Below are 16,060 nucleotides of genomic sequence, written 5' to 3'. Positions count from 1 at the left end.
TCCCCACCCTCTGTCCACCCAAAGTGTGTCCACAGATGGTTCCCATTCCCCACCCTCTGCCCCCCATACTGTTTCATAAATACTCCCCTCTTCCCCATAATATTCCTCCTCCGTGTCTTCTGCAGCTCCACAGTGGAGCACTTATCAGCGTTTCACCGCCGCCTCCACGCTGCGGCCCTGACTTCCAGGTCAGCAGTGTGATCAGCTGACCTGATCACATGACAGCCGTCGCTCTGACCCAGAAGTCAGTGCCGGCGTCACCGCTCCAATTGTCCTCGCGTCTAACAGATGCAAGGACAATTGAGCAGTGGGAGCCGCGCGCTGCACTTTCTATGAGTGTGGCTGTCAGCGTGATAACCATGTTCAGAGAATAGCGGCTCCCACCCCGGCAGACTTCCACACCGCCACATCAGGCAGCCCGACAGCGCCCCGCCAGCTCCTCCCTAGAGACGCCTCTGGCTTGTGCCTCCGCTCCACATGGCTAATTTGTATATTTTACAAATTAGCCATGTGGACAGAGCCAGAGGCGCTCTTCAGATTTTCCAGTACGCCGTACCGCCGCAAAAAAAGCACTGCTTCTATATGTTGCATATATACTGTACCAACTTATACTCCACTTCATTTCTTTGTTTTTTTTTCCAGTAGTTTCTTCTGCTTTGTACAAATAGGGAGTGGTCTTCTTTTTTCACCTTGGCATTTCATTTATATAGCTTACCATGGCCAGGTGTCTCAACAGTCATGCCCTGGTCCTGCTATGCCCCCATCTACATTGGGGTTGTCTGACGCAAGAGGAGGTTTTAATATTGGAGGATAGGCCATCTCAATTGGGATACACCTTGTCACGGTGAGAGGGCTTTTACACTTTTTTGATTACAACCCCCTCCCCCAGTGTTTATTATGTACCCTATATGTTATTTATATGTACTATACTATTAACTTTCTTATAGTAGGGTATATGCTCATGTTGTTACTATCTTAGGTTTTGACCACCATTATTGTAGCAAGTACGCTGGATCTAAAAGAGATCTGAAAGTCAGCCTTATGAGAGGGAATTACATGGCCTTATTTTAGGAAGATAATAGAACAGCAAGATGGGATTTTAGTCTATCTTAAAATACTTGTGTGTAAACAAGTAATAGCAATATCTGTAAGATTAGTCTGATAGGGGAGAAATCTGTGTGTTTAGACCTGGAAACATTATATCAATGTACAATGTGCTCATTTTACAAAAGACAAACTTTTTTACTTTTGGATTGTTTATTCTATTACTCCACTTGAATACTGTAATTTGAGCAAATCAAATCACAAGTATTTGTACCGCCCCCACGACAGCGGCTGATCCGCTTGGATCCGGAGCCGCGGTGGCTTGAGGGGTCTCTGGACCCGGGGGGGGACACTCGAATGTCAAAAGATAAAGGGGAGTATGTACAGGGGGATTGAAAGTTCGTGACGCCACCCATGGTGCATGGTAATGTGAGAGACCACCGCTGCTGTTGGGGAGCCCGGTGACGATGTTGAAGCAGCTGGATGTTTAACCCCTCCGTGCGTAGGGGGTTTGCGTGTCCTGGTGCCCGTTGGGTAGTTGGCATGTGGGGTGCCGTTGGAGATAGGAGAAGGGTTTCCAGTGTACTCACTCAGTCCAGAAATAATCACACCGACAGCTTGTAAACCAAAGTTCTGAACACCACTGCAGCTTCGAGGGAGCACGCTTGGGTCCGTGCCCTTGGTGTTGCGGTTAGTCTGTGGCCCTTTCCTTGGCACCTGTGTTTCTCTTTGGACCCTCGAGTCTGAAACTGTTTGGGTCCCGCTCACCTGTGTGGCTAACGGAGTGAGTTTGCTCTCAGGGTTCACGCGTAGGATTTCTGTGGACTGTATTGGGAAAGTCCTATGCTATTGGTGCGCTAGTACCCCGATTTTGGAGCGGGTTGGGGATGACACTTGAAGTCTTCACCCCCGTCAGGTAAATTACCAGGACGTGTGAAGCTACTTCTCGGCCTAGGGTCCACGTACTCCGTCTTGCCCTGACCCCTGCCCGGTGATAGCTCAAGGCCGCCGACTGCCCTCCTCGGCAGTCCGTGCCCCTTGACACTATCCCCTGCGACCGGGGTTCCAGCTCCTACCAGGCCCAGACCAACGTCTGCCACCTAGTATCTACAGGAGCCCTGCTCTGTGACCTCTCCTCATGAGAGTCACCACTCCACCACCTTTCCTTTCACTCTCCACTGCTCAACCATCACTTTCCTCACTTCCCCTCACCAACCCCCCATGTGGGCGGCCCTATTCCCTTCAGGACCCCCAATGGTGTGTCTGGCGGGTAAAGTGTAAAGGGTTCCTAGGATTTTGATTGGCTCAGCTGTTAGCAACACCAAAGGACCAGGACCCGTAACCAAGGAGGTTGGATACTGTGCAGAAGGGCAGATTGCACAATACCCTGTGATGACCTGATAGGCCAGGGCATCACATATTTACCATAGGGATTCTTAAAATGTTGCCCAAGGTCAGATTGGCGCTCCCTCTCCACAGTCATCGAAGAGGATGAGGATTTGGCCTTCGGGCCATACCACCCTTATTTACAAGGGATGGGGAAGGTTGAAGTCGTACACCATTACCTTCTTTCTTCTGTGTATACCCCTGATTTGTAGACAGTCAGGATACAAGCTAGTAATGAAAGATTCATGTCCCTGTGGTGTCCCTTAATGCATTTACTGGAAGTCATTCAAACATCTATTGTGCTGTTATATTTATGCATCAAACATTTCATTAATTGTTAAATGTATTTTACATTAAATCTTTCTCAATCGTTTATTGTGTTGATTTGTTATACGGTTTGTCCATTACTTAATAGCCCGAGCATAAAAAAACCTGTAAACTTATCTCTCAGACAGGGCACCATGCCTCCAATATCAGTGCTGTTTACACCATCACTCACCTGACATAAATAAAGTTAAGCGATCCCACCAGCGATCCCAACCTGGCCGGGATCGCTACAAAGTCTCTGGTGAGTTGCTGGTGAGCTGTCAAACATGCAGATCTGGCCAACGACGCAGCAGCGATACGGACCTGCAGAACGACCTAGCTGGTCATTGGGGACGTGTCAAAGCAGCTATTTGAAAGGGAAGTTGCTTACAAAGTCATTGTAACGGTGTCAAACACACCGATGCATGCTGCACAGCGGGAAACAAAGGACCAAAGAATGGTCCTGAAAGATTTGTATTGATCAGCAACTTCACAGCGGGGTCCAGGTCACTGATGCGTTTCACACCCTGCAATGTCGCTGGGGAGGTCGCTATTACGTCTCAAAACCGGTGACGTTACAGCGATGTCGTTAGCGATGTTGCAGTGTGTAAAGGGGCCTTTACTTAAAGTGAATCTGTCAAGTTCAATATGCACCCAGAACCACGAGCAGGTCTGGCTCCATATTGCTAATCCCTGCCTAACTGTCTCTGTATACACTAGCATAGATAAAGAGATCTTTAGAGTATTTCTAAAGATCATTTATCTTTTACTTTGAAGTTTTATCGCAATGATATAGTGGAGACTGCAGATGATCAGCATCCGCTAGTTGTCTGCAGCGGTCATGTGATATTCTTTATGCAGAAATTGAAGGAATGCCTCTGGCCTGGGAGATAAGTATACAGCTTTTTATTGTATGCTGCATCCTGGAACAATTAATATTAGGTTGCCCAGTAGGACAACCCCTTTACATTTGCTTCTATAAATTTCACAGAAATGTGTTGTTTTTTTTTGCTCATGACCAGATTCTTGATGACATCCAGACTATTCAGAATTCTGTATTACAAAAAGATGACAGACTCTCCAGTGCCATGATTCCTCAGGGGTCCTTCCACCTCACCCTCTTTGTGATGCATTTAGCCAGTGAAGACGAAGTTGCTCTGTAAGTATATTCCAAGGCTGAACGTATGACAAGCAGTGCTGAGAATTATTGCCAACTTATAATACATAACCTTTAAGGAAACTTGAATTCCTCCATATTGGGCTCCTGCAGTTTGATTGGATTGGTAAATTTTTAGCAAATATGGTGACTTTGTAACAGGATGTCCTATGTAATTTAAGGCTGGTTCAGCCAATATGAAGGAATTGATCGGGCTGATTAACCAATTAAATACCACTGGCAATTGTGACAGCTGCATTTAAGTGATTAAAAGGGAGTTAACACTATCGGGCACTCACAATTGTGATAGGTTATCTGATGACACCAGGGTACAGTGGCTGTTATATCCTGCTATAAGCAGAGTCTAATAGGCACTGCCAGTGAACAACTGACAAGTCTAAGGCACTACATTACATACAGTGCCTTGCGAAAGTATTTGGCCCTCTTGAATTTTTCAACCTTTTCCCACATTTCAGGCTTCAAACATAAAGATAAAAATTTTAATGTTATGGTGAAGAGTCAACAACACGTGGGACACAATTGTGAAAGTGAATTTTTTGTAAAAAATAAAAAACTCAAAATTGGGGCGTGCAATATTATTCGTCCCCTTTACTTTCAGTGCAGAATACTCACTCCAGAAGTTCATTGAGGATCTCTAAATGATCCAATGTTGTCCTACATGACTGATGATGATAAATATAAGCCACCTGTGTGTAATCAAGTCTCCATATAAATGCACCTGCTCTGTGATAGCCTCAGTGTTCTGTTTAGCACAGAGAGCATCATGAAGACCAAGGAGCAAAACAGGCAGGTCCGTGATACTGTTGTGGAGAAGTTTAAAGCCGGATTTGGTTGCAAAAAGATTTCCAAAACTTTAAACATCCCAAGTAGCACTGTGCAAGCGATTATATTGAAATGGAAGGAGTATCATACCACTGCAAATCTAGCAAGACTCGGCCATCCCTCAAAAACTTTCATGTCAAACAAGGAGAAGACTGATCAGAGATGCAGCCAAGAGGCCCATGATTACTCTGGATGAACTGCAGAGATCTACAGCTGAGGTGGGAGAGTCTATACATAGTACAACAATCAGTCGTACACTGCACAAATCTGGTCTTTATGGAAGAGTGGCAAGAAGAAAGCCATTTCTCAAAGATATCCATAAAAAGTGTTGTTTAAAGTTTGCCACAAGCCACCTGGGAGACACACCAAACATGTGGAAAAAGGTGCTCTGGTCAGATGAAACCAAAATCGAACTTTTTGGGCACAATGCCAAACGATATGTTTGGTGTAAAAGCAACACAGCTCCACACCAACCCCACTGTCAAACATGGTGGTGGCAGCATCATGGTTTGGGCTTGCTTTGCTTCAGCAGGGACAGAGAAGATGGTTAAAATTGATGGGAAGATGGATGGAGCCAAATACAGGACCATTCGTGAAGAACACCTGTTGGAGTCTGCAAAAGACCTTAGACCTGGACAGAGATTTGTCTTTTAACAAGACAATGATACAAAACATAACGCAAAATCTACAATGAAAAGGTTCACTAATAAACGTATCCAGGTGTTAGAAAGTCAAAGTCCAGACCTGAATCAAATCAAATCGAGAATCTGTGGGAAGAGTTGAAAACTGATGTTCACAAACGCTCTCCATCCAACCTCACTCAGCTCGAGCTGTTTGCAAGGGATGAATGGGCAAGAATTTCAGTCTCTCGATGTGCAAAACTAATAGACACATACCCCAAGCGACTTGCAGCTGTAATCACAACAAAAGGTGGCGCTACAAAGTATTAATTTAAAGGGGCCGAATAATATTGCACGTCCCAATTTTCAGTTATTTATTTTTTTTACAAAAATTTAAAGTAAGCAATAAATATCATTTACCTTCATAATTGTGTCCCACTTGTTGTTGATTCTTCACCATAACATTAACATTTTTTATCCTTATATTTGAAGCCTGAAATGTGGGAAAAGGTTGAAAAATTCAAGGGGGCCGAATACTTTCGCAAGGCACTGTAAGTACTGCTGTGCATGAGACCAATGATCAAAGTTAAAAATATTCATATATTAGCAAACTGGATCCAACTCCAAAATAGATTAAAAAAAGCAAGTCTTTATTTGAAAATATTAGAATGCGTATCCACCAAAAGAATTTGATTCCGCATAATTTAACAACATGTGTGACATTAAAAACAATTACCTCATTAGCATTACATCAATGAAACAAATTATACATATTTATTATTATCAATACCCATAAATCTGGCATTTTTAAAACCAAAACCAACAGTTGGAAAAATGCAGAGATGATTTATAGTAGTTTAATAGATTACACTTACCACAGAAATAATAAAACAGGTAATAAAGTTAAAGATGACACATTTCCTTTGTATTTTAGGCAAAAAAAAATATTTTCGTCTTTTCCATTTTAAAATTAACAAAAAAGGAAAATGGGCCAATGCAAAAGCTTGGGCACACTGCATGGTTAGTACCTAGTAGCATCAACGTTTAGCAAGTATCACAGCTTGTAAATGCTTTTTTGTTAAAGCCAAGAGTCTTTCAGTTGTTTGACAGATTTTCATCCATTCTTCCAGTTCTGTGAGATTCCTGAGTCGTCTTGCATGCACTGCTCTTTTGAGGTCTAGCCACAGATCAGGGGACTGTGAGGGCCATTGTAAAACTTTAATCTTTTGCCTTTTCAGGTAGGCTACTGTGTATTTTGATGTCTCTTTAGGATCATTATCCATTGTAGAAAATATCCTTTATCAAATTCAGATACTTTACAGATGGTGTTAAGGTGGTGTCACACACAGCGACAACGACAACGACGTCGCTGCTACGTCACCATTTTCTGTGACGTTGCAGCGACGTCCCGTTGCTGTCGCTGTGTGTGACATCCAGCAACGAGCTGGCCCCTGCTGTGAGGTCGCCGCTCGTTTCTGAATGTCCAGCTTCATTTTCTGGTCGTCGCTCTCCCGCTGTGACGCACAGATCGCTGTGTGTGACAGCGAGAGAGCGACGAAATGAAGCGAGCAGGGAGCAGGAGCCGGCATCTGGCAGCTGCGGTAAGCTGTAACCAAGGTAAACATCGGGTAACCAAGGTGGTTACCCGATATTTACCTTCGTTACCAGCCTCCGCCGCTTTCACGCTGCCAGCGCCGGCTCCTGCTCTCTGCACATGTAGCTGCAGTACACATCGTGTAATTAACCCGATGTGTACTGTAGCTAGGAGAGCAGGGAGCCAGCGCTCAGTGTGCGCGGCTCCCTGCTCTCTGCACATGTAGCTGCAGTACACATCGTGTAATTAACCCGATGTGTACTGTAGCTAGGAGAGTAGGGAGCCAGCGCTAAGCAGTGTGCGCGGCTCCCTGCTCTCTGCACATGTAGCTGCAGTACACATCGTGTAATTAACCCGATGTGTACTGTAGCTAGGAGTGCAGGGAGCCAGCGCTCAGTGTGCGCGGCTCCCTGCTCTCTGCACATGTTGCAGCACTGTCGTTATGATCGCTGCTGCGTCTGCTGTTTGACAGCTAAGCAGCGATCATAACAGCGACTTACAAGGTCGCTGCTACGTCACAGAAAATGGTGATGTAACAGCGACGTCGTTGTCGCTGTCGTTAAGTGGGAACCCAGCTTTATGTTTGCATAAAAAAATTGTTGCAATTTAATTGAATCCATTCTTCCCTCTACCTGTGAAATATTCCCTGTGCCATTGGCTGCAACTCAACCCCAAAGCATGATTGATCCACCCCATGCTTAATAGATGGTGAATTCTGTACCCTTTTTTTTTCCACACATACCTTTGATCATTGTGGCAAAGAGTTCTGTTTTAACCTCATCCATCCACATTAGTTGTTTCCAAAATGCATCAGGCTTGTTTGGATGCTTTTTTGCATGCTTCCGAAGCTGAATTTTTTGGTGAGGACGCAGGAGAGGTTTTCGAAGGCTATATTTGTGCAGGTGTCGCTGAACAGTAGAACAATGTACCACAACTCCAAAGTCTGCTAAATCTTCCGGAAGGTCTTTTGCAGTCAAGTAGGGGTTCTGATTTGCCTCTCCTAGCAATTCTATGAGCAGTTTTCACAGAAATTTTCCATGGTCCATAAGGCCCAGTTCCCACGCTGTGTAGTTTTGATGCGTATTTTCAGAAATCTGCAGCAAAATCTGCATGTCCATTGTAAAGCCAGCAAAGCCTATGAGAATTCAGAAGTGCATTGCCTACATTGCTTTTTTTTCCCTTGCGTATTTGGTGTGTGTCGCCCTGGGCAAGCCAGGGGTCACAGGTCACAACACCACCACACCCCACACTCCAGGTAGGCACATCACAGCTAACCAGAAATCCTTGTTTCCTTCCTCCAGAGGCTGATGATTCACACCAGGGGGTGGGCCAGGCGGTTGGCTCCGCCCACCAAGGAGATCACAGCTCTGGAGGCGGGAAGTACCAGGCAGTCTAGTCAGGGAGGAGGAAGTGGAAGGAGTGGAGGAGTAGCCCAGGCAGGGGCTAAAGTAAACAGCAAGTGGAAAGTGGAGGAAAGAAGAGTAGTAAAGGAGGAAAGCAAGAAGTGGTGACAGAGCAGAGAGTGTGCCAAGCCTGAGAGCCCAGCTTTGTGTAGGGCTAGAACAGCAAGGTCAGCGACGGCGGTGACTGTCCGGAGGGGGACCGTTTGGAAGTTCCTGGAAGGACCCCGTTGGCTGTGTGCCCGGTGGTCTGGAGCAGTGTTCCGAAGGACAGTCAGCACCAGGGCAGGGGCCTCTCGGACCCCGGCAAGGCTAGGAGTCGCCAAATTTGCCGAATCCGTCAGTGAAGGGGACGTAGATTCCCCCAACAACCAAGTCCCGATTGAAGGCAACAGCCCAACCCGTACAACAGAGGCACCGCCACCGCCAGGGCACCAGTCTCTGAGGGCCAGCGCCTGCGGGCAAAGTGTAGTGCTCCTCCGGCCCAGCTTGAAGCCGGGGAGCGGGTTACCGGTGGGGACCCATCGCAACCAACCGTACATACAGGTGCAAGGAAGAGGGACATCACCGTCACCTACCGGGAAAGCAAAGCAGCCGTCTGTGGGACCGTCCTACCAGCCGTTTGGTTTACCGTACAAACTGTGTCCAAGTCTCAGGCTGAGTGAGTACCACAGTGCCGCAAGGCACAGCGCTGTCCCCGCGTCCCTGCGCCCACCAAGCCCTGCACCTCCCAAGCCATCACCGGGCCCCGGGATCACCAACCCCTACCCACGGAGGGGCAACACAACACCTGGCTGCTCCCCATCACCATCCCCGGGATCCCCGCATTGAGCAGCGGTGGTGCTACACATCACCACAACCGTGGGTGGCGTCACGGACATTATCCCAACATCCCAAACCCCCCCTTTCACTCACGGGCGAGGAGTGCCGCTCGAGGAAAACCCCCGGGATCCGGCCTACGGCTCGAGCCACCACTGAGCAGCCGGACCCGAGCAGAAGGGGGGAGCGCGGTGTGCTGACACCCTCCTCCCCACCCGCGACAGGTGCAGACAAAAAGAAATCTGCACCAAATACGCAAGGGAAAAATACTCAACGTGGGCACATCACTTCTGAATTCTCATAGACTTTGCTGGCTTCACAATGGACATGCAGATTTTGCTGCAGATTTCTGAAAATCTGCGTCAAAATCCACAGCGTGGGCACTGGACCTTAGACCTTATCTTGACCTCCAGTGTTCTGCTAACTGCCATAGCTTAATTACATTTCTAACTGAGGAAAGGGCAACTTAAAAATGCTTTGCTATCATCTTGTAGCCTTCTCTTGCTTTGTGGGCCTCCACCATTTTCATTTTCAGAGTGCTAGGCAGCTGCTTAGAAGAAACCATGGCTACTGATTTTTGGTACAAGGGTAGAGGAGGTGGGGTTTTTATAATACTGTTACATTTGCATCACCTGGCATTTCCTAACGAACGATTATAGTGGGCAAGCCATAACCCTAACAGGCTATTTAAGGTCTGACACCTTGGTCAAAGTTATGTGAGCACACAAATCTCCAAAGGTGTATAACAGAGATGCGTGGACCCATGGGAGTTCGGGTTCGCTGGGTTCGATCATAATTCAGTGAAAGGTTTGTTTCATTACCCATAATTGACCTGAACTTGATCCCAGAGCCTGAAACCCATGTAACCCAAGAAGAACTAATGGGCTTGCTTCAAGTAACGAGTATAATGGAAGTCAATGATTGGGCAGTTCGGCTCTCACATACAACCCACATACAACCAGCAGTAAACAGAGCAATTCCTGGGGAGCAAGGGCAAATATTTTTTCTTTCACACAGCAACTGAAAACGTTGTTTTTACCCCAATGTGAGCCATTCAGAGACTTCAAGTGGTTCTCACTGGGCTGATTATTGAGTATACCAAGGCTCACCGATGCTCAATTGAGTAGTTAGCATACGAACAGCATGAGAACTCAGAGACAGACGTTTTGTTAAGTCCGTATTTGAGTCTGTAACCTGCATGCCCACTGTTTAGTATGAGCCTCAAACTTTATAGTTCAGGTTTGCTCATCTTTAGTGCCCAAACTTTTTGCATTGGCCCAGTTTCCTTTTTGTCATTTTTCAAATGTAAAAGATGAAATTTTTTTTTTTTTTCCTAAAATACAAAGGAAATGTATCATCTTTAACTTTATGCCTTTTAGAGATCATTTCATCTTCAACTTGCTTAACTGTTTAGAATAGCAGTAATTTTGACTAGGGGTGCCCAAACTTTTTTATGCCATTGGAAATAATGTAGTGTCGGTGCATTAAATGTCTTCCCTGATTTCCACAGCTACTCTGATCCTCTTCTAAGTCATGTGAGAGCTCCTCTCATTATCTGGCTTAGGGGTTATTGTCTGAGATACTACTTTCTCAATGTAAAACTTAGCACAAGGCTCCATAGACTAACATTGTAAAACTAAATTCAGGTGCATACATAAATCCCTGTATGTGAAACCATGTGGTCTAGAAGAGGACCAGAGCAGTCCTATTTTAATGCAGGACCTTCAGTACACTACATTACAAAGATAGACAAGATTAAGGAAAAAAAATGTGTGCTTCTTTAAATGTATATATTCATGAGCACAAGCTTCAGAATTAATAAATAAATGTTTTTTTATTTAATATCAGCTATTTTTGACTTTGCAGAGCAACAACAGCACTCTTGGACAGCAAAAAGCCAATTGAAGAAATTCTTCAGGGAAACATTTTAGTTCTGTCATTTTGTGGAATCTCCGACTTTAGGCATCAAGTTGCATTTGTAAATTTGACAAATGATGTCTCCATAGCTGCTCTTAAACAAATATCTGGTGAGAATATCTTTTTTCTACTGATATACAAATTATAAATTTCCTTCGTACAGGAAATTGAGACTATTTTCTAATAGATACTTCATATTTGTTTTCATATTAGCCAGTGAATTATGGATGTTGATAATGGCTTAATCTGTTGTATAGCAGTGAAAGAGTGCAAAGTTGGCATGTAAATAGAGATGGGTAAACCTGCAGATGTTCGGGTTCGTCGCTTCCGGCTGGACTTAGAAAAAAAGTCGGTTCAAGGCCGGGCTTGAATCTGAACTTCAAAATGGCGATTAAAGCAGGACATTTATACTTTCCGAGTTTACGCGCGGCTGCTTACGGGTCTACTCATTAAAGCTTATGAATATGCACTGCTTCCCCGTCCCACCATCTGTGACAGCATCTGTGATTGGTTGCAGCCAGATTGCCGATTGACACACTTGCCCTGAGGAAGCCGCTGTGCGGCGATACGCGTGGGTTCTCCACGGTATTTTCTGTCCCCTGTGTACCTTCTTTGGCTTTGCTTATCTGCACATGTTATTTTTTGCCATTATTGGCTGCCACATTTTATACAGTTTTTGCCTGTGGATATATAATCGCTTGTCATTCACGTGTTTTAGGAGGTGATGCTGGTCCCCTGATATATATTGGTACTGTTTGTTGCCTATACATATATTTTCCTTTGGGATATGACTGTTTATTATGGCCGGTTGGTACAGCCACTACATGGTTATATATATTCCCTTAGGCAGTTTTTTCTGATTGTGAACAAGCCAGTTGGCATTTTGCATTTATGTGAGATATTTTACTAGCCTTTCTACATTACTGCATGTTCATATTTCATATGTATGACGTTTTCATTACTGCATATTATTGTTCATGCTGTGTATATGACGGGGGTCACAAGGGGCATCAGGCCGTGTTATCTTGTGTGTCACATTTTTTAGTGTTTTTATTCTTGCTGTCACAATAAAGATTTGCCTTTTATATATATATTATTGTAGGTGTGCTCCCTGTTATATGTAGCTCTTTTCTCCATATATTGTTCAGCCTTCTTCGCTACATGGGTGAGCACCTAACTACTCATCATTATTAAGGTGGTGCACCTGCCTTGTTATTCCTCCTAGATTGCCGATGTCTGTGATTGGTTGCCCTCACACTAGCTGTCTTGGTCCCCCTCATTACTAATCGTATAATTAAAAAGAAATAAACACAAAACACAGAGAATTTTTTTTTTATTAAACCCCCCTTTCTACAATTTATGAGCCCCGAAACACCCCTGCAGGTCTAACATAATCCATACCACGATGTCGCATGACGATCCCGTCTGTGCTACATTTGAGGTCGCAGTGCACGATCACATTAGAAAACGTGAGCGATTACTGTGTTGTCAGGGACACACTGATGGAGCCGCAGCTGTGAGTGGTGACATCAGTGAGTTCACCTGACGTCACAGCTGGCTGTTCTCACATTACCCCAGCTGTGGCCTCAGGTGACCTCAGTGATATCATCTCAGGTGATCTCTATGAACTCACCTAAGGTGAACGCAATGAACTTAATGTGCGCACGTTGAGTATTTGGTTGCAGAAAATTTGCATCTCCTGGCAGAAAAACGCACCAAAACTGCAATATGGTCATGATGTATTTTTCTTCCAGGAAATGTAGATTTGGTGCACAAATTTGTTGCAAAAATCTGCACCAAATCTGCATCTCCTGGGAGAAAAAAGCACCAAAAAATCTAATGCGGTTTTGACATGTTTTTCTTCCTGGAGATGCAGAATTGGCACAGAAATTTGGTGCAGAAATCTGCAACAAATCTACATCTCCTGGCAGAAAAATGCACCAAAACCACAATCCGGTTTTCACTCATTATTCTGCCAGGAGATGAGCGTTTTTCTGCCAGGAGATGCAGATTTGTTGCAGACTTTTGCACCATATCTGCTTCTCCTTGGCAGAAAAACGCACCATAAAATGTGATTCGGTTTTGACACGTTTTTCTGCTAAGAGATGCAAATTTTGTGCAGATTTCTGCAACAAATTTGTGCACAAAAACGACATCTTTTGGAAGAAAAATGCATTAAAACTGCATTGCGTTTTTAGTGCATTTTTCTGCCAGGAGATGTAATTTTTCTGCAACCAAATACTCAAATTGCGCACATAGCTTAAGCCAGTAATCCAGCATTGAGTTAATTGCGTTTACTTCAGGTGAGTTCATAGAGTTCAACTAAGGTGAGTTCATTGAGTTTGCCTGAGGTCACAGCTCGGCTACTGTGGGAACAGCCAGCTGTGACGAACTCACTGATGTCACTGCTCACAGTTGCAGCTCTATTTTCTAATGTGACCGCGCACTGCGACCTCAGATGTAGTAGAACTGGGATCGTGGTGGGAAAACATGGTGTGGATTACGTCGGACCTGCATAGATCCCTCCCCATTACTAATCCAGGGCTTCGTGGCAGCTGTGATTTTTTTTTTTTGACAAATCACAACTGTCATTAACCCCTTATATTACTCCAATTGCCACTGCTCCAGGACAATCGGGATATGCTGTGAAAGCATCAAGATTGGCTCATCTAATGGATTTGCAAATTCTGGGGCAGCTGTGTGCTGCTATATTTAGGCTGTGGAGGGCTTAATAACCATGGGCCTTCCCAGCTTGAGAATACCAGTTCCCAACTGTTTGCTTTATCTTGCCTGGGTATAAAAATTGGGGGGGGGGCAAATTATTTATTTATTTTTACTTTCCACTTCAAGACCCAAACAGCTAGTGTGAGGGTAACCAAGCAGAGATGCTGTCACAGAGGGTGGGTGGGGGAAGCAGTGAATATTCATAACTTTTAATGATTGGCCCCGAAAGCAGTGTGACAGCTGCACCGAGACTCAGTAAGTATAATTGTCCTGCTTAAATTCCCATTTTGCTTCCTTTTTTACTTTTTTTTTTTTCTATCTTTGCGGCCGAACCAGAACTGTGCACATACACTAGGTGTCCAGTAGTGACCCCGAACTTTACAGTTCAAGTTTGCCCATCACTATATGTGATAAATTTGACATACACTTTCAATACTTACAAGAAGCATTCTAGAGGAAATTTCAGAGTATACAGAGTTAGGCAGATTGCAGTTGTCACCCAGTAACTTCCTAGATCAGTGATGGGCAACCTTTTGAGCTTGGTGTGTCAAAATTTGCCAAAAAAACGAACATAACTTGGGTGGTGTGTCACCTTGAGAAAAAAAACATAATTTTGCGACATGTATAGTTTAAATAACAAATATGTATAATTATTTAACTTACCTGCTTAGTGACTTCTTTGTTCATCTGTCAGTTGGTTTCTTTTGTTGGTCTTGCTATTATTTAACTTGTGTGGGGTGCCGTGAACTAAGATAAGTGAGGGGGAGAGGGAATTCTTCCAGTGATGGCGAACCTGTGGCACTCCAGCTGTTGCAAAACTACAATTCCCATCATGTCTTCACAGCCAAAGCTTTTGCTTTGAATGGCCAGGCATGATGGGAATTGTAGTTTTGCAACAGCTGGACTGCCACAGGTTCGCCATCACTGATTATTTTTAGTGACTTTTTTGTTGCTGAATTTCATTGGCTGAGTGGTAACTCAGATATTCTCTTAATAATTGCATCTTTATTCTGCATATCATGAAATAGAACTGGTGCACATCTTAAGAGTTTCTTTAATAAATTCTCCCTCACTGAGTGCTTTTCCATGCTGAGCTATGGAGTGAGCAATGCTCAGACTTGCAGATGTTAAATTTGTAGAGCTTTTTACAAATTTAAGGATGGAATTAGATTGGCTCTTATGAAGGTGTAGCTGCCTGGAAATGTATTCCTTCCTTTCATCCTCACTTTTTTTCAAGAGTTGGGAATGATTAGTTTCAAAATGTCTATTTATATTCCAAGTTCTGCTTACTACCGTTTCACTACATAGAACCCAAAATGATCTGCCATTTTTTTCTATAATGCCATACATCTCATCTCAGTCCATGTCTCTTGAAAGGTTCGGCTACTGCTACTACCTCTCCCTTTACTTAACTTTGTTTTTTTATTTTGTGGCTTCTCCATGAGAGGGGCAGTGAGAGAAGATTTATAGTTAGCCCTGCAGGCAATTAGGGGTTAACTAACCTAACTGACCATATGATGGCACATGTAACTGTGTTTTAGGAAAGGGCAGAGTTAATAAGCAGAAATAGGGGTTAATAAGGATGCACAACAGTAATGGTGGTGAAATGGAGTCTGTACTATGCTGCAAGATGGCGTTCCTTATGTAAATTAATGGCGGGAAATGGCACCCATAGCACAGGCCTCTTCCAGCCTCCCCCTCACTTATCTCAGTAATGGCCAATGACACCCCACAGTTCACTGGATGATGGTTGCTGTAGTAATCACAGGGCCTGCAGACAGCAATCACAGGGCCTCCAGACAGCGATCACCTCAGGCCTCAGAAGTGCGTCCCCCGCGGCATTGCGCTGCTCCCTCCTACCGGAAGTCCCAGGCCTAGACGCTCTGCACCGGAGCTCTGTTGTTTGGGCGGCATTGCGTTGCTCCCTGTTGCGCCAGCCGTAGGTTCGGGCCTACCGGAAGTCCCAGGCCTAGACGCTCTGCACCAGAGCTCTGTCGTTTGGGCGGCATTGCGCTGCTCCCTGCTGCGCCAGCCTGAAGTTCGGGCCTACCGGAAGTCCCAGGCCTAGATGCTCTGCCCCGGAGCTCTGTTGTTTGGGCCTACAGACCTTCGGCACAGACCTCCTGCATGGCATCCGATCCGATAAAAAATCGGAACGGCTTGCCATGCTATTTAAAGGATGCTTAATTTCTATGGGGCCGCGGCCGGCAGCCGCGTGCCACTGAAAATGACTACGCGTGTCAGCACTGAC

The 16,060-nt window shown here is 44.8% G+C and overlaps 1 protein-coding gene across 2 annotated transcripts in view; it reads left to right on the top strand.

Annotated features, from left to right (window-relative positions):
* Window positions 1-16,060, top strand: part of AKAP7 (A-kinase anchoring protein 7) — a 248,447-nt gene that overhangs the window by 31,540 nt on the left and 200,847 nt on the right. For both annotated transcript variants that reach the window (XM_075338271.1, XM_075338272.1), the window contains exons 4-5: window positions 3,759-3,895; window positions 11,035-11,195. In XM_075338271.1, coding sequence (XP_075194386.1) covers window positions 3,759-3,895; window positions 11,035-11,195 — 298 coding nt within the window. The remainder of the gene's footprint in view (window positions 1-3,758; window positions 3,896-11,034; window positions 11,196-16,060) is intronic.

Source organism: Anomaloglossus baeobatrachus, chromosome 3 (assembly GCF_048569485.1).
Source record: "Anomaloglossus baeobatrachus isolate aAnoBae1 chromosome 3, aAnoBae1.hap1, whole genome shotgun sequence".
Classification (NCBI taxonomy): domain Eukaryota; kingdom Metazoa; phylum Chordata; class Amphibia; order Anura; family Aromobatidae; genus Anomaloglossus; species Anomaloglossus baeobatrachus.
This window is presented reverse-complemented; position numbering and strand designations above follow the sequence as displayed.